We start from the raw sequence: 27,215 nt of genomic DNA on the forward strand, positions 1-27,215 counted from the left end.
TTCACGCTTGACATCCACACAAACCGGCCTACTTTTTTACAGCAAGCGAGCAGGCAAAACCAAACACGTGCATGGGGCGTACCTATTGTTTTGTTTCCGGTTTACAACTGGATCCTGTAGTTTTTCTTACGTTACTAGCAGCTTATAAAAAACTGCAAGTTCACTAGGTCACAGAGAGCGTTAATCTTGCAATTAAACAAAATGACGCTGTTAAAAATGATTTGCGTTAACACGTTAATAATGCAATATTTTTGACAGCACATTTATAAGTGCTTTAGAAAGGCAACGAATTTGCTTGAGGTTCTAGAAGATGTTTCACCTCTCTTTCAAGAGGTTTCTTCAGTACTAACTGACTGTTGGGGAGTCCCAGGCATTTATCTTCTTACAGGATCAACGCTCTAAGTGGATATCCATCATGTGAGTCGTTAGGGTTAATGGGTGTTAATAGCGAGTCATGGTGTGAATGGGTGGGTCATTGGGTTTGCAGCAGCACTGTGGTCCTACCGCATCCCACCGCAGGCCAACGTGCAGGACGCACAGCGCATGCTCGCCGACCAGATACTGTGTGTGGAGCGGACCAACCCGGACTCTTTAGTTATTGTTCTTGGCGACTTTAACAAAGGTACCCTCACTCATGGACTCCCTAAATACAGACTGTTCATTAAATGCCCGACCAGAGAGGAGAATATTCTGGATCACTGTTACACCATAGTCAGAGATGCTTATCACGCCGTCCCCCATGCTGCCCTGAGCCACTCTGACCACGTCATGGTCCACCTGATTCCTGCAAACAGGCAGACATTAAAGCTCTACAAACCTGTATTGAGGACATCAAGGAAGTGGACCAGTGAGGCTGTGAAGGATCTCCAGGTGTGTTTGGACTCTAATGACTGGGATGTGTTCAGGACTGCTACCAACAGTGTGGATGAGTACACAGAAGCTGTAACGTCCTACATCAGCTTCTGTGAGGACTGCTGTGTTCCATCACGCACCAGGGTGAGTTACAACAATAACAAACCCTGGTTCACAGCCAAACTCAGGCAGCTAAGGTTGGCAAAGGAAGAGGCCTTCAGGAGTGGGGACAAAGACAGATTCAAAGAGGCGAAGTACAAGTTTAGCAAGGCGGTGAAAGAGGCTAAACGACTGTACTCTGAGAAGCTCCATCACCAGTTCTCAGCTAACGACTATACGTCTGTCTGGAAAAGGCTCAGCCAGATCACCAACTACAAGCCTAAAGCCCCCCACTCCATCAACAACCGATGCCTAGCCAATGACCTGAACGAGTTCTACTGCTGCTTTGAAAACCGAAGGGACAGTCCAGCAACCATCCCCCACGACACCTCCCAACAGCTCCAGCTCCAGCTCCAGTCACCTCCACTAATGCCCACCTTAAAGGTCCCCCCCCCCCCCCAGTGACGACTCTTTCCATCCATGAAAGAGACATCAACAAACTCTTCAGGAGACAAAAGCCCTGGAAAGCAGCTGGACCGGATTCTGTCTCCCCATCTGCCTTGAAGCACTGCACTGATCAGCTGTCTCCAGTGTTCACAGACATTTTTAACACCTCACTGGAGACATGTCACGTGCCAGTCTGCTTCAAGTCTTCAACCATCATCCCTGCTCCCAAGAAGCCAAGGACCACAGGACATCATGACTTCAGACCCGTTGCCCTGACCTCTGTGGTCATGAAGTCCTTTGAGCGCCTTGTGCTCTCACACCTCAAAGACATCACCAACCCTCTCCTGGACCCTCTGCAGTTTGCCTACAGAGCCTGGCCCTCCACTTCATCCTCCAGCACCTGGACTCCACAGGAACCTACACTAGGATCCTGTTTGTGGATTTCAGCTCTGCTTTTAACACCATCATCCCAACTCTGCTTCAGGTGAAGCTTTCACAACTGATCGTGCCTGACTCCACCTGCAGGTGGATTACAGACTTCCTGTCTGACAGGAAACAGTGTGTGGAGCAGGGGAAACATGTCTCCGATGCAAAGACCATCAGCACCGGATCCCCTCAGGGCTGCGTTCTTTCTCCTCTGCTCTTCTCCCTGTATACAAACAGCTGCACCTCCAGTCACCAGTCCGTCAAGCTCCTGATGTTTGCGGACGACACCACCCTCATCAGACTCATCTCTGATGGTGACAAGTCCGCCTACAGGTGGGAAGTTGACCATCTGGTGACCTGGTGCAACCAGAACAACCTAGAGTTCAACGCTCTAAAGACAGTGGAGATGGTTGTGGACTACAGGAAGAACTCAGCCTCACCTGCCCCCATCACCCTCTGTGACTCCACTATTGACACTGTAAAGTCACTTCCTGAGAACTATCATCTCCCAGGACCTCAAGTGGGAGCCAAACATCAGCTCCCTCATCAAGAAAGCACAGCAGAGGATGTACTTCCTACGGCAGCTGAAGAAATTCAATCTGCCAAAGACAATGATGGTGCACTTCTACACAGCCATCATTGAGTCCATCCTCACCTTCTCCATCACCATCTGGTACGCTGCTGCCACCGTCAACGACAAGGGCAGACTGCAGCGCGTCACTAGGACTGCAGAGAAGGTGATCGACTGCAATCTCCCATCTCTTCAGGACCTGTACACCCCCAGGACCGAGGCGTGCAGGAAAGATTGTGGCCTATCCCTCCCACCCCGGACCCAAACTCTTCTAGACACTCCCCTCAGGCAGGAGGCTGCAGTCCATCAGGACCAAAACCTCACGCCACGAGAACAGTTTTTTCCCGTCTGCTGTCAGCCTTATCAACAAGGCCCGGAACCCCCCCGGTACTCTTCACACTCCACCTCTGCCTTTACTTGTCACACTGACATTGTCATAACTCTATGCGTTACATTAATGCTCAGCTTGGACTTCTTTCTGAAAAAACAGACTGTGCTTCTGGGAAAAAAAAAAAAAAAACAGACTTGTGTATATATTCTTATATTTTTTACTCTTTAATAGCTTATTTTTAGTAGATGTGTCATGCACCAACTTCACCAAAGCAAATTCCTCGTATGTGTAAAATCGTACTTGGCAATAAAGCTTTTTCTGATTTCTGAGAAATGTATGGCATCATGATCACCCTCCTCAATACTCTTGACCATGTTACCTCCCCTAATTTAATGACTTTTTTTCTTCCAGATAAAGTTGAAATTCATATTAGTCTGGTCAATAGAGGTAAATAGCTCTCAATAGATAGATAGTGTCTCAATAGCCTAGAACTTAACATTGTTTTACATTTATCATTATTTCAACAAATGTTTTCTTCCTTATTTCTTTATTCCTGGTGACAGTGATACACAGGTATTGGATTTCTGTTTCAACCTTTAAGTTGCAAATTAAACACTCCGGTTAGTTATCATAATAGAGTCAACACCAATCATAAATAATAGAGGAAGACTGTTCCAACCTTGTCTAATGCCCCTCCTACCATGTTCCAAAACTACACAACTTTTAATATCGTATAACCAATCAAATCTGTAAATTTCTGTCCCAAAACAAAATGATTTAAAGTTTAGAAAAAGACTCAATGTTCCACTGACCATTCTCCAGAAATGTTCGACTGCAATCAATCAAGTCTAGCACCAGTCTTATATTATTGTGGATAGATCTTCCACCTAGAGAGCCAGATTGTTTGAATTGATTATTTGAGACTTCCGATTTTTCAGTCATGCTACAATACATCCAGGTAATATTTTAAAGTCTGTGTTGAGTAGTATAATGGGTCCTAAGCTGTCTAGTAACCTTTTATCTTTGCCATGCTTGGGAATCAGTGTTATTTGGCCCTGCCTCATGCTTGGCATTAATTCCTTTCTCTGTATGCAGAGAAAGCCTTAAACAGCAGATGTCTGACATCTTTCCACAATAATGCATAGCCAGGGGATTTGTTCTATGACAGTTCAAGCACACAACTTCTAATTCTTCTATTGTTAAATCTGACTCACAAACAAAACATAAATTTTTGTATATATATATATATATATATATATATATATATATGAGGGTTCATGGGAGTGACTTGGAGAAGGCATTCGACCGTGTCCCTCGTGTCATTCTGTGGGAGGTGCTCTGGGAGTATGGGGTTGGAGGCCCTCTATTGAGGGCTGTACAGTCCCTGTACAACCGGAGCAGGAGCTTGGTCCGCATTGCCGGCAGTAAGTCCGACCTGTTCCCGGTGCATGTTGGACTCCGGCAGGGCTGCCCTTTGTCACCGGTTCTGTTCATCATTTTTATGGACAGAATTTCTAGGCACAGCCAGGGGCCGGAGGCGGTTCGGTTCGGGAGCCGCCAGATTTCGTCTCTGCTTTTTGCAGATGATGTTGTCTTGTTGGCTCCCTCGAGCCAGGACCTTCAGCATGCACTGGGGCGGTTTGCAGCCGAGTGTGAAGCAGCTGGGATGAGAGTCAGCACCTCCAAGTCCGAGGCCATGGTTCTCGACCGGAAAAAGGTGGCTTGCTCCCTTCAGGTTGGGGGAGAGTTCCTGCCTCAAGTGGAGGAGTTTAAGTATCTTGGGATCCTGTTCACGAGTGAAGGAAGGATGGAGCATGAGATTGATAGGCGGATTGGTGCAGCGGCCGCAGTAATGCGGTCGCTGTACCGGTCTGTCGTGGTGAAGAAGGAGCTGAGCCAAAAGGCGAAGCTCTCGATTTACCCGTCAATCTACGTTCCTACCCTCACCTATGGTCATGAACTTTGGGTCATGACCGAAAGAACGAGGTCCCGGATACAAGCAGCTGAAATGAGTTTCCTCCGCAGGGTGGCGGGGCACTCCCTTAGAGATAGGGTGAGGAGCTCTGTCACCCGGGAGGAGCTCAGAGTAGAGTCGCTGCTCCTCCACATCGAGAGGAGTCAGCTGAGGTGGCTCGGGCATCTTTATCGGATGCCCCCTGGACGCCTCCCTAGGGAGGTGTTCCAGGCATGTCCCACCGGGAGGAGACCCCGGGGAAGACCCAGGACACGCTGAGGTGACTATGCCACTTGGCTGGCCTGGGAACACCTCGGGATCCCCCCGGAAGAGCTGGGAGAAGTGTCTGGGGAGAGGGAAGTCTGGGCGTCCCATCCCTGGATGGATGGATCGATGGATGGATATATATATATGTGTGTGTGTGTGTGTGTGTGTGTGTGTGTGTGTGTATGTGTGTGTGTGTGTGTGTGTGTGTGTGTGTGTGTGTGTGTGTGTGTATATATGTGTATATGTATGTATACACACACACACACACACACACAGATATATACATATACATGGTGTGTGAGGTGTTTTTTTCTTCTGCTCTATCCACCTTGTGCTCGATTTCACAAGTGCAACCTGGGCTCTTTTGAGATACATACTGTCTATTTTGTATTGCTATATATGCAAGACAAATTTAATGGTGAAAAAAAAACAGCACTGTAACACTCCACTGACGTCAGAAAGTAATTATTAGACTACTGGCTCTCAGACATCAAAGTAGATGCACAGGTGAGAACAATTAAGACCTTTTTTCTGTATAATGAATCAGTGCCCAACTGTTTTGAAAACCAGTGTCTGAACCAGGAAATACAGAAAATTTAATTTACATCAACTAATAGCTGTAATAAGGGCTGATAGCAAGATAACATGCATAACTAACATACAGAGCAACAAATTAATGACTTTGAATTTCCTGTACCCTTAAGTCCACTGTCATTTGTGTCTGTACGTGTGTGCGTGGGAGCATGTGCTTGTGTGCGTACGTGTGTGCATATGAGTGTGCATGAAGTACCATGCACAGACAGCTCTTTCCATCTGTCTTTGTTGCTGGCAATGACACCAGATAGGTGGAGCCTCAGAGCTGGCAGGTCAATGGCTGTCAGGGAAAAGTCCATCTGTCCATCATCACTGTTCCCATGGCGACTAATACTGTGTCTCTGCACCGACTCCACGGTAACTGAGCCACTTCCTGTTAGACTGGAAGAGAGCAGAGTTATAGACCAGGTGGACTGTAGAAGGTCAGAACCAGTGGAATCTCACAGTAGTGTTTAAGTTGCATGCTCCATATTTTGTCCAATGGAATATGTCAACAGCCTCATCTCAAATGACTTGAAAGACCATATAAACTGATATGATGAAAGTGAACAGAGTTAAATTGCTGAATCTTTTATCAGGTTTCTACCTGTGGAAACCCCTTTCGGCCCCTTACTGTATAAGTCATTTCTATCTAGAGCACTGGATAAGATTACACATATCTTATCCATTTTGCAAATTATACATGTTAGGAAAAACATTATGCTGGTGTCAGATTTGTACTTGGTATCGGCATCTGGAGAGAAAACGCTGCATCAGTGTATTCATATTTTGCAACACAGGTGCTCATGTTTTTAGATTGATAATTCAGTGAGGCGGGTTTTGTCTCTATCCAAGCCTTGACAATGAAATAAGTTGCACTTCAGAACTGATTTTCCATCCCAAAGTGTTCATTTATGTTGTAGTAGTGGTACCTGGACCTCCTGTTTCCAGTCTCTCTGGCCTTCCTGTCCTCTTCTATCAGAGGACCAATCACCTTTTCTGTTGTGTCGATCAGACCACTGAAAGTTGGCTCCACAATGAAGTCTATGAACCCTGCAATCAGACAAAGAGACAGGTAGACAGGATGGATAAAAGACAGAAGGAATGGTAGGAGTATGGAAGAGTGTAAACAGAATATAATTGATAAACATTAGTTTCCCTTCCTTTTATAATTTTTTAAATGAACCTGTCACTCAGAAATCAAAGAATGTGTTCAGTTCCTTAAAGCACCAGTAGATGTCACTGTTAAACCAAGCTTAGTATACACTGACAGCCTCCTGGCATAGGCCAGTGGTATAGTCCTAGTCACTGCTGTTAGTTAATAGTTAATCCTCACCTGACTGTGGTCCTTAGGTATTACTGTTAGGACCTGGCAGTGTGTCTCTCCCTTTTGTTTCCTTTTCCCCTTTTCCCAGTGTGTTTTGTCTGTCTGTCTTCACCTACCTGTGCAGCTGGGTGTGTCTTACATCTGGCCGGCTCCGCCTTCCTGGGCACACCAGTTCCTAATCAGCGACAGGTTAAGAGGAGAGAGTGCTTCCTTACCTGTTGCCAGATTGTTCCAGTCTCCTTCCTCCCGAGATCCTTCCAGGCCTGTTTAAATATCTTTATTGTAAGTACTTTCTTCTCAAGCCATCGTGAGTGTGCTAATGAGTTTGTTATCCTCCTTTAATGGTGTGTTTCTTTTGTTCCAGTTGCCTGTCTTCCACCTCCACATGTGCCCTGCCTCAGACCCGTCCTACGGAGCTCCCTTAGTTCTTTCCACTCTGTTAGAGTGTGCTTTTCATTTATTGTTTGTTCAACTCCTTTTGAGAGCGCTTTTTGTTGATAATAAATTTGTGCTATTTTTACCTGCCTTTATTTTTACCTCTCTCTGGTCTGCATCTTTGGGTCCTGTTCTAAAACCTTGGTGAAAACCGTAACAGAACAATCCGGCCAGTATGGACCCAGCAGATCCAGTTCAGAAGGCCGTCTTGTTTCAGGGCGCGTTGCTCGGTCAGCACGAACAACTTTTCCAGGCGCTGTATGATTCTAGCCAGCCCATGGCGTCTCAGGTGGCGGAGCTTTCACGCCACATGGCTCAGCTCACCAGCCTGATTGTGCCGCAGCAAGCCCACCAAGCTGTCGCGTCCGAGCCACCCGTCGCTGAGGCTCAGATTGCTTCACCCGAACCCTTCGACAGAACACGCAGTAAGTGTAGAGGGTTTCTGTTACAATGTAGCATGGTCTTTCGCCAACATCCACGGTCTTTTTGCTCCGATCAGACTAAAGTTGTATTCACCTTCGCGCAAGGCGCTCATGTGGGCAGAGGCTCTGAACGCTAGCACTAGCATTAGCACCCTCTTGTACGCTGAGTTCGAAAGGAAGATAAAGCTAGTTTTTGATCACCCTAATCATGCTGGCACTCCTCTCCTCAACCTCAAACAAGGCCATCTGTCAGCTGCTGATTTCGCTGTTTATTTCCTGACTATCACTGCGGACTCGGGTTGGAATGACGTTGCTCACGTCGCACACTCTGGTGGATTTAGCCGTCCAGCTTGACAACCGGCTGAGGGAGAGACGCCAGAGAGGGACCGTCGCCGCCAGATCTCCTCCACCCTTCCGACGTCTTTCGCCGACAAGACCCGGAGTTCCAGCCTTCCTACCGCCATCTCCCCCCAGTCAGCCTGCAGAGGAGGAGCCCATGCAATTGGGCAGGACTCGCCTTACACCGTGGAACACCGCCGCAGGATTCAAGGGGGTGAGTGCGTGTACTGTGGGAAACCGGGTCATGAATTGGCTACCTGTCCCATTCGGCCAAAAAGGGGCAGCTCGTCAATAAAACTGGGGGTACTGGTGAGCCCTGTCTCCCCTAAGCCTAAAACCCCAGTTAAACATAAGTTTCAAGTCTCTGCTTCAGTGCTTCAGCTGAGGACAATTTACTGGACTGGAACTTTGCTCTCAAGGCTGGCTGCCATGTGGAGAAATTGGAGAAGCCAGTTCGTGCCTATGCCCTCGACGGGAAGATCATGACGGAGGTAACTCACCGCACCACCCCCCAAAATGTGTATCTCTGGCAACCATCATCAAGAGATATCTTTCCTCCTGATACAGTCGCCACACGCCATGTTAATCTTAGGACACCCTTGGTTACAGCTCCACAACCCTCTAATTGACTGGTCGCAGGGGAAAAGCTTAGGGTGGAGCGCCCATTGTCACTCTCTGTGTCTTCGCTCAGCCCTTCCTCCTTCAGGTGGAGATTTCCAGGGTGCAGCCTCACCTCCTGATCCTCCAGATCTCTCCTCCGTTCTGGCCGAGTACCACAACCTCCAGGAGGTGTTCATTAGGGAGCGTGTGCTTTCCCTTCCTCCTCACCGCCCCTACGCCTGTGCCATCGACCTCCTCCCTGGTGCACCACTGCCTACCAGCCGGTTGTACAGCCTGTCACGCCCTGAGCGAGAGGCGATGGAAACATACATCAAGGATTCTCTGACAGCAGGAAACATTTGTCAATCTTCATCTGCGCTGGGGGGCAGGCTTCTTCTTTGTGGAGAAAAAAGACAAGACCCTATGACTTTAGAGGTCTCAACCAAATCACCATTAAAATTAAATACCCACTTCCACTCATAAACTCTGCTTTTGATTCTCTGCAGGAAGCCAAGATCTTCTCCAAACTCGACCTGGGAAACGCATACCATTAGGTCTGCATCAGAGAGGGCGATGAGTGGAAGATGGCCTTTAACACCCCGCTTGGTCACTTTGAATATTTGGTGATGCCTTTTGGGCTCACCAACGCCCCTGCAGTGTTCCAAGCACTAATCAATGACGTCTTGAAAGACTTCATAAACCGCTTCATCTTCGTCTACCTGGACGATATTTTGATCTTCTCTCTGTCCCTTGACGAACACCGCTCCCATGTTCGTCAGGTGCTCTCCCGCCTGCTGGAGAACCGGCTGTTCATAAAGGCCGAGAAGTGTGAGTTTCACTCTAACACAATCTCTTTTCTTGGGTTTGTTATTCAGGAGGGCAGTCTGAAAGCAGATCCTGATAAGATCAGAGCAGTGGAGGAGTGGCCCGTTCCGGAAAACCGCAAGGAGCTTCAGCGATTTCTGCAGTTCGCTAACTTCTACTGCAGGTTTGTCCAGGACTACAGCAAAATAGCTGTGCCATTGACAAAGCTGACTTCTTCTAAAGTGAAGTTTAGCTGGTCTTTGGAGGCTGACAGGGCATTCAAGAAACTCAAAGAGTTGTTCACCTCTGCCCCCATTCTGGTGCAACCCGACCCCACCAAGACCTTTATTGTGGAAGTGGATGCATCCAACACTGGGGTCAGGGCAGTTCTCTCCCAATACTCTGGTCCTGATAACCGTTTGCACCCTTGTGCTTTCTTTTCCTGTCGCCTTTCCTCAGCGGAACAGAACTATGATGTCGGCAACCGGGAGTTACTGGCAGCAATGGAGACACTGGGTGGAAGGATCAGAGCAGCCATTTGTGGTATGGACTGATCACAAAAACCTTGCTTACATTAAAACTGCAAAAAGACACACCAACTCACACCAAGCTAGGTGGGCTCTGTTCTTCAGTCGCTTCAATTTCTCCATCACATATAGACCAGGGTCTAAAAATACCAAACCTGACACTCTGCCCCCCCCCCGATTCGCAGGCCGAAGCCGAACCTATTATCCAGGATGATCGAGTCATTGTTGCATTCTCCTGGGGTATTGAGCAGGTGATCTGGAAGGCCCAACAGCAGCATCCTGACCCTGGTAATGGCCCTAAGGACAGGATTTTTGTTCCTCACACGGTGAAGGCTCAGGTATTGGAGTGGGCTCATACCAACCGCCTCGCCTGCTACCCTGGGACCAACCCTACCAGCTCGCTGGTGAGGAGACACTTCTGGTGGCCTTCTCTGGAAAAGGATGCACGGGAGTATGTTGCGGCCTGTGCCACCTGCGCACACAGCAAGGCCTCTCACAAGGCTCCAGCTGGCCTGCTCCTTCCCCTACCCATTCCTGGGAGACCCTGGTCACACATCTCTATCGACTTTGTTACTGGACTGCCCCCATCCAGAGGTAAAACCACCATTTTTACTATTGTCGATCGCTTCTCCAAAGCTGCTCATTTTGTTCCCCTTCAGAAACTCTCCTCTGCCATGGAGACTGCTGGCCTCATCACTCTCCACATACCCTTCGACATTGTCTCGGACAGAGGTCCGCAGTTCATCTCCTGCGTCTGGAAGGCCTTCACCAAGTCATTGGGATCCACAGCCAGTCTCTCATCCGGTTTTCACCCACAGTCCAATGGCCAAACAGAAAGGGTCAACCAAGACCTGAAGGCTACTCTGCGGTGTATATGCTCGGACAACCCGGCTGATTGGAGCACTCTCCTCCCGTGGTCGCCTATGTTCCCTTCTCAGGTGGCCGAAATCGCCGTCCCTTTGGTAGAGGAGCACATCAGACGGATAAAAAACATCTGGACCACGGCCTCCAGGGCCTTGAATGCTCCCAGGAGGTGAAACAGCGCCGACCGTCACAGGACACCAGCCCCCGTCTACCAACCAGGTCAGTCTGAGGGCTACGGGCCGGAGGAATGCTCCTGGGTGCCTCATTCCTTCATTCTCGACCCCATCCTCATCGATGACTTCCATCGGGCCCACCCTGATAGGCCATCTGGGCTGCCGAGACAGTGTGTCTCTCCCTTTTGTTTCCTTTTCCCCTTTTCCCAGTGTCTGTGCCAGTCTGTCTTCACCTACCTGTGCAGCTGGGTGTGTCTTACACCTGGTCGGCTCCGCCTTCCTGGGCACAGCAGTTCCTAATCAGGCACAGGTTAAAAGGAGAGAGTGCTTCCTTACCTGTTGCCAGATTGTTCCAGTCTCCTTCCTCCCGAGATCCTTCCAGGCCTGTTTAAATATCTTTATCATAAGTACTTTCTTCTCTAGCCATTGTGAGTGTGCTAATGAAATTGTTTTCCTCCTTTAACGGTGTGTTTCTTTTGTTCCAGTTGCCTGTCTGCCACTTCCACGTGTGCCTTGCCTCAGACCTGTCTTACGGAGCTCCCTTAGTTCTTTCCACTCTGTTAGAGTGCGCTTTTCGTCTATTGTTTGTTGCACTCCTTTGCGCTTTTTGTCGATAATAAATTTGTGTTATTTTTACCTGCCCTCTCTCTGGTCTACATCTTTGGGTCCTGTTCTAAAACCTTGGTGAAAACCATAACAATTATTGGCATACAGTTGTTCTTACCTATCTGTGACTGGGCGATCATGGTGGCTTTACGGTCACAGAGAGGAGAAAAAGGAAGGCCGAGTTCCATCTCTTTATCTCCCTGGAAAATACACAGACCAAGGCAACATGGACATGGAGTGTTTTTTTATGTATTCAAATCAACCCTGTTTAAAATATATTAGTGCTGTCAAAAATATCGCGTTATTAAAGCGTTAATGCAAATTCATTTTCAATCAATTTCGCAAATTCTCCGCCGCCTCCTTGTCAAAACCCGGCGACAATGGATGGCTTTCGATGGAGGCGTACAGATGCTATTATGTTCAAAGGAAACTTAAAAAAGGAAAGTTTAAGCCATGGTTTAACTGCACTAGCCTACTATAGCCTGAGTCCTATCTTATCGATCATAGCGATAATGTGCACTTTGTAACTTTATCTTGTATCACCCTGTTTTGATCCATTAGAAAGGGCTGTTGAAGGGTTTTTTGTAACCAAGTATTTATTTTTTTGTCATCTGTTTTGAGTGTTAAATTGTGTGAGATTTGATCATTCAAATGTGAATGACTGCTCAAAGCAAGAATGTTAGTGTGAAATAACACTACATGTTGTTTTCAATTAAAAAACATTTACACAAAGCAAGAATATCCACTTTTCCATGTTGATAAGAGCATTAAAATGATAATTCAAGGGACATTTAGAATAGATTAAAATGTGCGATTAATTTGCAATTAATCACAAGTTAACTACGACATTCATGAGATTAATTGCGATTAAATATTTTAATCAATTTACAGCACTAAAATATATACATCCACTTTTTGAACCTTGAACATGATAAACACAGCAAGCTGTATAAATTCAAATAGAATTAGGCTTGGGGGTTTTAATGAAAAAAGCAATCTGGTTACCCTACAAATTATCTTTGAGTCCTGTAATATAGCAATATTTTTACTTTTACTCAAAGCTGTCAGGAGAAACTTGGGTCTGTGTTGCCCAGTGACATTTCAGTATGTGCACTGGAGGAGATGGGGATCGAACCGTCGACCCTGTGATTATTGGATGACCTGCTCCACCTCTAGAGCCACCCCATGCCACATTGATAGGAATAGTTTGACAAATAGCAAACATAACCAAATCACTAGAACAAAGTAAAGTCCCATTAAAATGAAAATTCTGGTTTATTCTATCAGCAAACTATGGTTCTCTGTCTCTCTTCTGTGGGGCCCAGTCTTCAGAGATTCATCAGCTCATCATTTCATCAGCCTCATCAGTCTCAGCTGAGTAATCAGCCAAAATCAGTGTCTGGACTCCGTGGCGACGCTTTATGATTGCAAAATCTCCCTATAGTGTTTAAGTGCCAAAGAGTTTCTGATAAGACTTAATAACCACTGCCATCTGTCATAAAAGCAGTTATCTTTGCTTCATTCAGTTGTCTCTCTTGATAAACCGGAATTAGCATTAGCAGTCTTAATAGAATTCTTTTACAAGAGAAATGGCTTTTCAGCACAGGGTGCTCAAGTATAAACTTCCCCAAATCCAGTAAAGATACAGAGTCTACAATACTACAAGAGAACACAGGGGATGTGTTATTTGTGAAGTACATTTTTTAACACAGTCTGTAACCCCACAGGCTAATGTTTATAGTTGAGGAAATGCTTCTTGGCCTTAGAGATAATGGACAGGTTACTGCTAGATAATAAGTTGCTGAAGTTGAAGCTTACATTTCATTTCACATTTCATTACTCTTGCCCTCTCTTTTTGCCATTAGAAAGACATTAATATGAAAAAAACAAACAAAAAAAACCACCACCCTGCATCTATTTAAATACAGGTTATCTCTTTTGCTACAGCTCCATATGCACCACCTCAACATGTGGGAAAAAATTGCTAAGCAAAGATTGGACTGTTTGGGGGACGGGTTTACTGAACAATCAATTGTACACTTTTAGACATTTGACACCTGCATTACACTGATGTAGCAGTTCCTAACTCTGATATAGTATAGGACTGTTCCATATCTGGAAACATTGGGATTTTAAAATGAGGGTGCCCTGCCCTGGGCCTGTCCCACCACCCTTACCACTCTCCATGCACACCTTACATTTAGAGTGGACACACTGTGAATCCTAAAATCATCATTACATTTAGGTGGTCAGAATCAGATACCTGGTTCAAAGTGAACTGCTGTGAACACCCCTGCATTATATAAATTAAAACTCAAAAGGGTATATGAATTCAGCAATTAGTTTATTTATATATTGCTTGAGGGATTTGTACACTTTACTTACACGATATGTTTCATTTGTGCTTTTGAGAGAGGCTACTGGTATGTGAGACAACTGGTAGGAGTTATGAAAATGGATGTAGAGATAGTATAAACACAGTCATTGGAGGAGCATGTTTCTGTTCCTCTTGGGCGTGCTTGTGTTTGGCAGTGTGTCTACCTGTCTAAAGAATTCTTCCATTAGACTGTGAGTCCAGCGGTAGTGCAGTGGCCAGGCCTTGGCTGGATGACTGATGTCTGCAGCGTGAAGCATCAGAGACAAAACCTTCACTTTGTCTATACTGGAAAGAGAGAACAAAATAAGTTCGTGAAAAACTAATTTAAATGTGATTCAATGATGAACTGTAACTAAGCAGAGTAAGGAAAGTAACACGTCTCATGAGTCTGATAGGGTAAAAGATCAACATATTTACATTTAACCTTAAAAATCTTGATCTCCCACAGTCTCCCGTAGATTAGGCAACCAGTATTGTATCTTTTATTTTGTATTTTGATCGCTGTGTGTGCAGAGTACAGTTCTCTAGACAGCTGTTGTTGCTGCAGTTATGGAAGTAGAACCAGTATGATGACAGGCTGAATACAGCATCTTCCCCCAAATCCCATCCAAGCATGAGCTGAGAAGAATGGCAGGTACCCCATTCACCTCCACTCCAGCAGGGCTTACAAAGAGAGAGGGGAAGCTGGACTCTGGTCTGTCTCTGTACTATTCCTATTCCTTCAGTTCATTCTGGTTCAGCAGGCTGCAGGACCTTATGGTATTCATTTCATCAGACTCCCACTGATGATCTGGTTGTCTTCATCAGATGGACCAACCACATGAAACTTGAGTCCAGGCATGATGGTAGGATGGTTGGATTATACAGAGAAAATAAAAGTGCAACTGACAATGGCATATTTTTCATATACAAGATATTTTTCAAGCTATAATGTTCTCTTTCTCAATAGTAGACACTTAACGATGCCCTTTTTAAAGGAAACTCTTCTTGTTAACAACCTGGGGGATGGTGGTGGATATGTGGAATTCATACTAGATGCTTAATTAAGGTTGTTACATACAATAAACCAGAAATATCCTGAATGGACATTTAAGTACCATCATTCCTCATGCCATATGGCCTTGTGCTTATTGCAATGTCAACAGGCATGGCAGGTAAATAGGACATAGTGTGTCCATTTTTGTCAGATAACAACTGCTGTCCAATAGCCAACACTGCACAGAACAGCACTCCTTGTAGCCTAACTGTTCACTGATCTACTATGACTCCAGAACAATACAAATGCAGCCCACAGATCACACATTCGATCAAGTATTTTGTATGATTGATTTAGGCTACGGTGTCTCTTTAGGAAACTAGTTTTTTGGTTTTAACAATATATGGATGGATTTCTTGTTACAAAACACCAACTTTCAAGACATGAAAAGTTTCTTAACAGGGTTTTGTGATATAGTTATAATAACAGGTTGTCACATCAAGAAAAGTTTCTTGTAAAAAACAAAACAAAAACAATTTGGTATCTTGTAATGACAAGAAAATTGTAACATAAAAAAAATCTTGCATGCATCATGGAACAGAAAATGGTTGAGAAAGACACTGCAGTTGTCTTTTCTACAATATTGTTTACGCTTTTTACATCATAAAAAATTCCTTCATTAAACTGTTGACAACCAGTAGATTATAACCAGTATTATTATGTTCTACTAATGTAGGAGCTAAAACAAACTCCAGATACATCTATGTTGGCTGAAGATCAGAAGTCAAAGTTGTAGCTCTGACCTGTGTGTCTGTGTCAGGGCATTCCTCATGGTCTTGATCTGCTGGAAGTGACATGACATGTCTGTAGACATCACCATCTCTATGACCAGAGCTCTCAGCTCCCTGCCAATAATCAATACACACAATCAAGATAATCCGTGATCAATTACCATGACAGAGCCCTCAGTCCCTCAAGTACACAAGTATCAACTCATCAGTGATATGCATTGATGGCGAGATGAAGCTTCTTGAAGCCTTCCAGCCAAAAGGTTCATTTCATTTCAGTTCACAAAAAGGTTCATTTCTTGAGGCTTCATGTGCACACAAACCCCCCTACTGGTCAAAGACTGTTAAACAGCCAGATATATTATATACTGAACAAAAATATAAACGCACCACTTTTGTTTTTGCTCCCATTTTTCATGAGCTGAACTCAAAGATCGAAAACATTTTCTATATACACAATAGATAAATTTTTCTGAAATATTGTTCACAAATCTGTCTAAATCTTGTTAGTGAGCACTTCTTTGCCGAGATAATCCATCCCACCTCACAGGTGTTGCACATCAAGATGCTGATTAGACAGCATGAATATTGCAGAGGTGTGCCTTAGGCTGGTCACAATAAAAGGCCACTTTGAAATGTGCAGTTTTGCTTTATTGGGGGGGTCTGGGGGGGGTCAGAAAACCAGTCAGTATCTGATGTGACCACCATTTGCCTCACGCAGTGCAACACATTTGACAGTTAATCAGGTTGTTGATTGTGGCCTGTGGAATGTTGGTCCACTCCTCTTCAACGGCTGTGTGAAGTTGCTGGATATTGTCAGGAACTGGAACATGCTGTCATATACGCCGATCCAGAGCATCCCAAACATGCTCAATGGGTGGCATGTCCGGTGAGTATGCAGGACATGCAAGAACTGGGATGTTTTCAGCTTCCAGGAATTGTGTACAGATCCTTGAAACATGGGGCCGTGCATTATCATGCTGCAACATGAGGTGATGGTCATGGATGAATGCCACAACAATGGGCCTCAAATTCTTGTCACAGTATCTCTGTGCATTCAAAATGCCATCAATAAAATGCAACTGTATTCACTGTCCATAACATATGCCTGCCCATAACATAACCCCACTGCTACCATGGGCCACTCAATCCACGACGTTGACATCAGCAAACTGCTCACCCACATGCCACACACGCTGTCTTGCCCTGAACAGTGAAAACCGGGTTTCATCCGTGAAGAGAACACCTCTCCAACGTGCCAGATGCCATCGAATGTGAGCATTTGCCCACTCAAGTCGGTTACGACGACAAACTGCAGTCAGGTCAAGACCCCGATGAGGATGACGAGCATGCAGATGAGCTTCCCTGAGACAGTTTCTGACAGTCTGTGCAGAAATTCTTTGGTTATGCAAACCGATTGTTGCAGCAGCTGTCTGGGCGGCTGGTCTCAGATGTTCTTGGAGGTGAATATGCTGGATGTGGAGGTCCTGGGCTGGTGTGGTTTCATGTCATCTGCGGTTGTGAGGCCGGTTGGATGTATTGCCAAATTGTCTGAAACGCCTTTGGAGATGGCTTATGGTAGAGAAATGAACATTCAGTTCACGGGCAACAGTTCTGGTGGACATTCCTGCAGTCAGCATGCCAATTGCACGCTCCCTCAAAAGTTGTGACAACTGGGCATTGTGCTGTGCAATGAAACTGAACATTTTAGAGTGGCCTTTTATTGTGGCCAGCCGAAGGCAGACCTGTGCAATAATCATGCTGTCTAATCAGCATCTTGATGTCACACTTATGAGGTGGGATGGATTATCTCAGCAAAGGAGTGCTCACTAACACAGATTTAGACAGATTTGTAAACAATATTTCAAATAGATCTTGTGAAATGGATCTTTTGTGTAGGTAGTGATGGGTGATACCATGCCAATGCTTCGAAGTGGAACCTATAAACTATAGGTAATTAAAGGAAACTAAAGGAACATATAACATATAAAGGAACATATAAAGGAACTCAATTCATCTTAATAAATGCATTTCAGGTACCATTCATGTATTCATTCATATAAATAAAATTTAGATTTTTGTTTCGTACATTATGGGTATGTAACATGATAATACAATGGAATCTAAATCTAATCTAAATCTATATTACTTAATATTACTCAAATGTTTATCAATAAATAACTTTGTCAACGGTTGAATAACTCATAATGACGGGAACAATTGTTTTCAAACTGTTGAAGTGTTTTAACAAGGTAAGGGGCAGTGGATGTGCTTGTTAACATGAAGAGGGCAGTGAATTTGATTGTGCAATTTAAGGACTTTATTCATTTTTATTCAGAAACAAAATATGGACTGGGTCCAGCCATATTCCCCTAATTATTTTCAGGCAAAGCACGAAAATGCCTCAGCATGGATGCCTCACCCAATTCTTTAGCACACACAAACACATTGCATAACAAACATAAAACACATGTAATAATGTTACTGAAAGCGTACTTGTTTTTATTCTCTTCTTTTTTATTGGAGAGATCAGATCAAAATGTTCCCACACAGGGAAAAAACTTTCTCTTTCTCACAGGCTCCAGCAAAATGCACCTCTACGTCACATACAAACCAACAAATTGCTAACACTAACCCATAAAGTGTGAGCGAATCCACTGTTGTGTACAGGGACAAACTGACCATCTGGCATAGCAGGCATTTTCCCGGTGGGCCAATGTGCTATTTGGCCCGAAAGTCGGCCACTTTTATTTTATTTCAAATATTGGTGTGACTGGCCCATAATACCAGACAGTTGATCAGCGGCCTGATTGACATAGGGCTGGCCCAATCACATCGTTAAACACCAACCCCTTTCGCTTTGGTCCTGTTGGTGTAATACATTCGGCAAAAAAAAGTCAGCGCAAGAGTTTGTTCATAATCACCGACCAGCCCTCGACACACGCTGGTCTGTGGCCCATAAGTTATTTCCTTCACTGACAAGTGACGGGGCTCATCTCACCCAATCATATCATGAAACACTTCGCCTTTTGCGGCAGTAACTGGAAACTGTAATGCAAAAGACATGATCCTCTCATTCTCTTTCTATATCTGTGACACACATACAGGATGGTGGCTTCTTTTTTAAGGATTTGCCCAAGATCACAGGCCTTCTTTATTCAGCACTGCTTTGTCTGGAAAACAGTGACAATCAGATCAGTCAACCATGTCTATTATTTGTCTTTCTTTCTCCCTCACTCATGTGTCATCATCCCTCTTAAGTTTTCAGTTTCTACACTGCTATTTTTATCTTGAAGATTTAAATCTCTCATACACATACAGAGTTCAAAGTTCATTCAGGAGTTCAGCTACATACATATATTCATTAATCATGCCGATAGTCGAACCAATTCCTGAACCAGTGAGGCTTCGAACATCATCATTGATGTCATTCGCCCTAAATGACACAAGCGTCGATATGCGCTTCACTAAACAGGATTTCTCAACACATGCTCCGAAGCAGCAGCACAGTACGACCCATCACTAGTGATATGTGATGTGTGGTCTGTGTGTGTGTGTGTGTGTGTGTGTGTGTGTGCATGCACGCTCACCTCCAATCATCCTTGTTCAGGTTTACCAGGATGTTCATGTCCTCCTCTGCCATCAGCCTGTAGGCGGCGCTGACGTGATGGTTTTCTAGCACCGATCTGTCATTGTACAGAATGGCCACCTCCGACCTGACAGACAGACATAACATCCATTAGATGCTGACGTCTGCTGCAGGCCCAGCTATTGTGGAGACACTTGCATTGTATGTTTTTGAACATCCAATATTTTAGGATTTTCAGTCATGCTAGCTACATAATGTCTATGTTGCTCTGTCACCCACTTTGGTCCACACTGAAATATTTCACCTCCAACTGATGGAATGCCATGAAATTTGGTACAGATGTCCATTTAGCACAGATGATAAATCCTACAGACTTCAATGATTCCTCAACTTTTCAGCACCACTGAAGTTAACGTTTGTAATGAATGAAATGTCTCAACAACTATTCGGTGGATTGCCGTGAAATTTGGTTCAGACATTCATATTCCACTCAGGACATATTTGGCAAATCCTGAACCATTTATCTAGTGCCATCATCACAAATTCAGTTGACAAAACCAATGACATTCCCTTCAGCCTCAACAGTACTTTGTGTTAAGGGCGAGCAAATGTTAGCATGGTTACAAGTTAACTAAAATGGTGAACAAAGTAAACATGATACCTGCTGAACAAGTGTAGTTAGTGCAGTCATTGTGCACATGTTAGCATTTAGCGCAAAGCACCAAAGTGACTAAATTCAACCTCACAGAGCCAGTAGCATGACTGTGGACACTTATGTGTAACTCAAATTAATCTCAATGATAACATTACCAAAATGAATGGCCAAATGATGAAGATATGGAAAAACCTGATTATATTACTGTCTATATTACCTGGTGTGGATGTGGAAGTTATTGGTGGTTCCTGTGTGTTCAAAGTCATGAATTGCTGCAGCAAAAACCATAGCAAGAATCTCCAGCTCGCTAAGCCAATGCTACACACACACAGAGAGTGAGAGAGAGTGAGAGTGTTATCTAAATGGGTTAATGTCAACAAGTCACATTTTTCTATAATTTGACTATCCATAGAGATCATGCAGAAACAGTGAGTCCCTGTCCCACCACTGTCGTGGGACAGTGATGTCAATGTGTGTGTATGTTACCATCAGTCCAGTGTGGAGCATCAGGAAGTGGGCAGTCTGAGTGACATCAGCGGCATGAATCAGGTTGTGGTAGGGGTTCTTGTGTTTACTGTAGCCATTCTCCAGAGCCTCAACAAACTGCACCAGAGCCTGCACTGGGATCTGAACACAGTGCTACAGATAGTGCAGGTACGACAGGTGCTACAGGGACTATAGACACCCCAGTGTCTGTGCTGCGACACCTCCCCCAGTTCCCCACTCCTGTACTACCAATGTTATGTGCCATTGTCCTTTTTTATGTTTCTTGAACGGGATGTAACTGAAATGAAATTTCCCCTCCAGGGGACTAATAAAGGCTTTCTGATTCTGATTCTGAATATGAAGTCAAAAACATACCATAAATTCAAAACCAGCTTGTAATTTCACAGAGGGTGAAACTTTCAGGCAGGTGCCATAGTTCTATTTTATGGAGGTATGTTACAGATGTCTCCCATATTTATAACTTCAGTGTCTTGTAATTCTGATAGAAACACATTATTACAATAAAAATGTCTCAATTCTAATTACCTCATAATTACAAGATCAAAATCTCATAATTTTGGGATCATCATCTCCTAATTCCGAGGTACGAAACAAAGGTTTATGAGATAGGGATTTTATAATTATGAGAAACTAAAACTGTAATTCTGCAATTACAAATCAATTTTCTATGGTGAATGCACTTGCCTTCTGTACCATGTAACAACTACGAATTATGGTTTTATGGCAGGTTATGTGCTAGACTGTTTCTTGGCTTGGCAAAGTAATTTCCTGGAAACAGTGTGGTACATGACTTCCCATAAAACCACAATCTGCTGTTTTTACAATTGTTGTATGGACTAAACAAACACTATACTGTGTTAATTTATGAGCTTTTGAGGTGCTGGTAAGCAGATTTTCTTGCCCTCAGACAGAGCCCATTGTATGCATGTTTCCAGTGTTTGTGCTAAGCTAAGCTAATCAGCTGCTGACTGTAGCTTCATTTGATTTCAATTTATTGTTGGTTTTGACATCTTCTGGGGAATAAAAGGATTAAATTGCAAGTTCAGGCCTCTGACCCTCAACCTTTTTATAAAGAGATCTGTCTACTCATTGCACTAAGCTCCAGCCACCCTGACATTAGGCCCCACCCACCTCAACTGTGTTAATAATATGAAGCTGTGTGTACCCTGAACCTGTTGATGAGGTCATAGCGGGTCAGCAGGTCATGGACCAGGAACTTGAGGGCATGGTCTCCAGTGGCCTCATGAAATGTAAAAACATCGAATGACCACTGATCCACTTCCTGGAGAACAACCAGGAAGACTCAGGTTAAACTTTATCACTCCAATTACCATCATCATTGCAAACACTATCTTACATCTAATATGGGACAATACAATATAGATACAGCAGATAATTTTGAGAACGAGCTGTCTTGTCATCCAAAAGTGTAATTCAGTGTAATGTAAGACTTTTACCAGTGTGGGCAGTGTAATAATGTTTGCTTACACTGAACGAGGTGAAACAGCATATCCAATTATGTGAAAGATTATTATTATTCATTGGATCATAATTACATTTTAAGTTGTTGAGATTAATACAAAGAGGTTTTCCAAAAGCATTACTTGTATTGCTTCCATGTGTATTTAACATTATGAGAGAAGAGTAAATGAGAGATGACTGTAATTAAATTATAGTTTAATTACATGTTTTAATGTACAAGAGGCCATGAGGATTCAACTTATCATACACACACACCACTGAAAATATATTTTTCTGTTTCCAACTCCATCTATCCTTTCCTATCTCCTGCTTTCCTTCTTTTGCCTTTTCTACATTTCTCTACATTTCCTTGTACTCCTCTGCTCCTGCTCTGCTTCTTTCCTTCTTTACCCCTAGTTTCCCTCCTCATATCCTCCTTTCATACTTATTTTTCTTCTTTAACCCATCCATCCATCTTCTATGCCGCTTATCCCTTTCGAGGTCGCGGGGGAGCCGGAGCCTATCTCGGCTGTCAACGGGCGAGAGGCGGGGTACACCCTGGACCGGTCGCCAGCCGATCGCAGGGCACAAGCACACAACCATTCACACTCACAACTAGGGGCAATTTAGAGTTACCAATCAACCTAATGAGCATGTTTTTGGTCTGTGGGAGGAAGCCGTAGTACCCGGAGAGAACCCACGCATGCACGGGAAGAACATGCAAACTTCATACAGAAAGGCCCGACCCGGGAATCGAACCTGCGACCTTCTTGCTGCGCCACCGTGCAGCCCTTCTTCTTTAACCCATTCTTTCATTTATTTCAGTGCCTCCTCCTTCCCTTTCAATGTATTTTGTACATTATATGCCCTCTAACAGACTTCGCTATCAGTTAACTCCATTAAGGCTCTGCCTCGGCACTCTGAGACAGATCTTTGTACTCATCGTGTCAAGTGTCGTCTTCCATCTGCAACTTTTCCACTGAAACCTCCTCTACTTCCAGGGCGTATGGGATACTTTTGGTGTGTGTTCACCGGTCAGGGCTAGAGCACTCCAATGGACCTGTCTGCTTGCCTCCAGCAGGATGTGTTGCATCTCTGCAGGTTTGTTTGACAAGAGTTGTGCCTTGTGGGGTGTTTGCAACAGGGATCGCAGCTATGGCAGCTTCGACTGTTTCACTGCTGGGAGATAACTACATGTGATGCAATGTTAGGGAAGGTTTACAGACTGTGGCCCTCTACCTGTTACCTGACTCCCCAGTGATATCCATAGACATTTGGGAATGCTGCCTTGGACCCTAGGCCATGAGGGCTCCTCTGATGGCGCACAGGGTAGCTCTTGTTTATGTGGTGTGATTAACACAGGTTATGAGGCTATGGGTGATGCAGAAACATTGCCTTGTAAACAGAATTCTACAGGGGTGTCGTCAGGTCCGTCAGGGGGGGGTGCGAGGCCCTGTGTAAACTTGAAATGCACAACCCTGCTCTTTGACATGGATGCGCAATTGCACATGAATAACAGTCACATGGTGCACACATAATCCCGCTGCAATACGTTTTTATCATGTAGAATAATACAGCATAATCATACACATAGTCTCAGCTATGACTTTTTGCTCTTTATTTCAAAGGGGGGAAATCAACTGTGCAATGAGTGGCTTTACATCAAGTCAGCTCAGCCACTTTATTTTTGGCATCTTGACATTTTAAAGAACTAGGTTAGGACACTTTTCATTCATAATATATGTTCATTTTCATTACAACTATACACAACACATTGACTGTACTGTAACTCTAACAAATAAGAAGGACTCACCATGCATAAATTGCGCAGAAACTGATCATGTCAGAGTCACTTTCCTTGCCTTCTTGGCAGCAAACTCAGCAACAAGATCTTTATAATCCAGTTTGGATTTAGCAGGGCAAGCCCGTACAGTCTGTCCTGTGACATGGAGGTGTGCAAATAGTTTTTAATTAGTTTCAACTTTGAAAAGCTTTGCTCGCCCGGCGACACCGTTACTGGAGAAGTCAATAGGATCCTGAGCGCAATCTCACAGTTAGGGAAAGTTCCTTCAATCCCTTTGAGGTATCAAAGTGTTTTAAATGCTGTAGTTGTTCCCTTTGGGATTATCTCTCAAAGTATCCTCAACTCCGCAAAGAAGTCCGGTGCGTCCTGAGATTTGGACGTGCTTCAATGAGGCCTAATGACATCGCGACAATGAAAAACCTGCTTAATTTGTTTGATTTGTTTTTTATTTATTTTTTTGTTTTTAATGTGACTGTAAATGTATACATAATGGTGCATACAGTTATTGATATGCCTGGTGGGTATGCAGTTGTATATAGTTATTTATATTTCATATTATTAATTGGAGACATGGTCGATGGTTGTAGTTTCATGTTATTTATTGAGTGACACAGGGTTTGATTTATTTGTGATTATTTCAATGATCATGTCGGCGAGCTTACTCTAGCGCTGTCTTCACGGAGACATGGTTTTTCCTTCCTTTTCTGGGCCACGCTCGGTGCCATCTTCCTCACAATATGGATTTACTGTCATAAAAACCCGCAGTTGTTTGGAATGGGGAGGGAGTTGAATTCGGCAAGCGGAGGACAATGAAGGGACAATCGTTTCCTTGTTTCATGGACATTTCCCTCTTTTTGGCATGCAGCCAACGAGGTATTTTATCATTTGTGCGTATATTGTTTTGTGCTGTGGCAAGTTAGCTACATGCAGTTCATATTGTGTGGTTGGGGAAACTGTCTGTTTTGGATTTACACACTTAGGTTAAATTGAGATTCAAGCTTGAAGGCATGTGATACAGCTGATGGGTCCCCCAGTGGGCAGTGGTCAGCAGCCTGGCCACTTAACTTCATTTTGCCAAGTCAGCAGTTGGGTCAGAGCTGCAGGACGAGCTAGGATCATCATATCACTCAAAACCTTCGCCGCTGGTGTTAGCAAATGGAAAAGCCCATTAGTCCACATAAAATAGAAATATTGGGTACTGAATGTACGCAAACTCTATGAGTATGTGTATAACCCTCTAACTACAGGCCCAGCTGACCCCTGTCCTATTCCTATTGCTGAGTTTGATAGGGAGATGACCACTGTTTTATAGTGGGTTGATACTACCTCCTGATTGGGCAGTGAGTGCAAAGATGTGTCTCAGGGTGCCAACACAGAACCTCGATAGGATTAACCAATAGTGAAGCAGGATAGAAGGCTTTACATGTACTCATAGTACTGGAGTAACAACTCTTAACTAATACAATTAACTCCTTCCACTCCTCCTTCTTTTTGTCCCTATATTTTTCTGTCCTTCTGTATCTTTTCTTTTCCTTTAACTTCCACCCTTTTCCACCTCGTCCTTCCCAACCTATGTTTCCTCCTCATTTCTTCCTATCATCATCATTTTCTCTTACACCACCTACTTTCCTTCACTTCCTCCCCCTTTTGGAGAACTTTTCCTTCTCTGCCTTCCCCTTTCTTTCGCTACATTCTGACATTTCTCTCCTACCTCTTTTATTCCTTCCCTTCCTGCATCTTTGTATTTTGCTCTACCTCCCCCCGGGCCTTCTCTGCCTCCTTACCTTCTCTACATCCTCCTTTCCAGTTCCACTTCTTTCTAGTCCTAGTTTCCTCCTTCCTCCCTTTTGTCAACACCCCTTTTTCCTCTCAGGGTTTTCTTCTTTACTTTATTTTCCCTCTCTATCTCTTTATTTCCTCTTCTGCTTCCTTCTTTCCCCATAACATCATCCCACCTTTCCATTTTCCATTTCCATTCCCTCAACATTTTCTGTTCTTTTCTGTTCTGTTCTCTATCTTTCTTCCATACCTCCTTATTCCATTCTCTATTTTTCCCTTCCCTATCTACTCCTCAGTTCTTTCCTTAACTTTCAGTTATTTCAAATTTCATATTCTTTTTTGTCAACTACATATGATTCTTTCTTCCTTGACCTTTGACCATGAAAATGAAATTAATTCATTCTTGAGTCCAAGTGAACATTTGAAGAAATTTGCACAAGTCATTCCTGAGATATCCTATTCACAAGAATGGAATGGCTAGACATACAGATTTACATATGTAAGGTCGGACAACCTGAAACCACAGCTGCCACCAACATAGAAGCATAATTGTGTGACTTCCTGCAGATGGAATTGCAGTAATAAAACAGTTTTTACCTTCAGAGCTGTCAAAGCCATGGGAGGGTAGGTTAGACCAGCCATGTTGGACGTTCTTCTATACATCCTGATGTCACACAGGGAGAGAGAGAGAGAGAGAGAGAGAGAGAGAGAGAGAGAGAGAGAGAGAGAGAGAGAGAGAGAGAGTGAAACAGAGAGAGACAGAGAGAGAAAGAGACAGAGGGAAAATTATAATGCACAAATTTCCCACACAGATAAAGACAGTGGCATGCATATAAATACCCCTCATGCAGACCTCCAGCTGCCCTCCTCTAGAGTTTGTGACCAGGATAGGTTGGTTGTCGCCATGGTAACCATGTCATAAACATACAGTGAGAACTGCCACAGTGCAGCAGCTATTTTTTGATTTCATGCGTCATTAAGCTGCAGCCGATGAGCTGATACCATTCTATCACACCATGTGATAGTGTTATCGATAAGGGTTCGAACTGGAGCCACACAAACCACCAGGAGACAGGAGCTCTTAATTAATTCAATGTCTATTTATTTTCTTTAATATAATGAAGATGATGATGATTGCCATGGTTCCAAATAAAGAAAACAGATTATAATAATGGGTGAAATAACATGAAATCAGCTTTTCAAATAATGTCAAACTCATAAATCACATTTAAGAAATAAGTTAAAGAATGCAAATCATCATTAACCTTGATATATTTTCTTAACATATCATGATAACAAAAAAGGGAGAGAAATGCTACTTACATTGAAAGTAAATCAAAAGTTCAGAAACAAAGGGAGGAAGTCCATCTCCAGACCTCTATTTGTAAGTGCAGGGAAGAAGTACAAAGCCTGAACTACCTGTAGCACCTCTTGTGGAGTGGAGGCAAGGTAGGCTAATGGTTCTCCAGTGGGACAGGAGGGATGCAGACTTTACTTTATCACAGCTGCCTCCACATTTGTACAGCAAATACGTTTATTCAGTTTCTACCGTGACTTCTGGTAGTGGTATTAATGTGGAAACAGAACGTATGTATTCTCGTCCTTGAATCTTGACCTTTGCACTCCGGACCATCCCATCCTTTCCAGGGTAGGTTTCAGTTA

The 27,215-nt window shown here is 44.0% G+C and overlaps 1 protein-coding gene across 3 annotated transcripts in view; it reads right to left on the reverse strand.

The window, feature by feature from the left end:
- Nucleotides 1-27,215, reverse strand: part of pde1a (phosphodiesterase 1A, calmodulin-dependent) — a 173,025-nt gene that overhangs the window by 60,661 nt on the left and 85,149 nt on the right. For all 3 annotated transcript variants that reach the window (XR_011602941.1, XM_070975835.1, XM_070975836.1), the window contains 10 exons: nt 26,151-26,217; nt 21,675-21,791; nt 20,489-20,629; nt 20,220-20,320; nt 19,349-19,474; nt 15,774-15,875; nt 14,159-14,279; nt 11,736-11,817; nt 6,453-6,573; nt 5,738-5,922 (listed from right to left, as the gene is read on the reverse strand). Coding sequence is in view for 2 of the 3 variants with exons in the window: in XM_070975835.1 (XP_070831936.1) it covers nt 5,738-5,922; nt 6,453-6,573; nt 11,736-11,817; nt 14,159-14,279; nt 15,774-15,875; nt 19,349-19,474; nt 20,220-20,320; nt 20,489-20,629; nt 21,675-21,791; nt 26,151-26,217 (1,163 nt within the window). In the remaining variant the exon portion in view is untranslated. The remainder of the gene's footprint in view (nt 1-5,737; nt 5,923-6,452; nt 6,574-11,735; nt 11,818-14,158; nt 14,280-15,773; nt 15,876-19,348; nt 19,475-20,219; nt 20,321-20,488; nt 20,630-21,674; nt 21,792-26,150; nt 26,218-27,215) is intronic.

Source organism: Chaetodon trifascialis, chromosome 12, assembly GCF_039877785.1.
Source record: "Chaetodon trifascialis isolate fChaTrf1 chromosome 12, fChaTrf1.hap1, whole genome shotgun sequence".
Taxonomy (NCBI): domain Eukaryota; kingdom Metazoa; phylum Chordata; class Actinopteri; order Chaetodontiformes; family Chaetodontidae; genus Chaetodon; species Chaetodon trifascialis.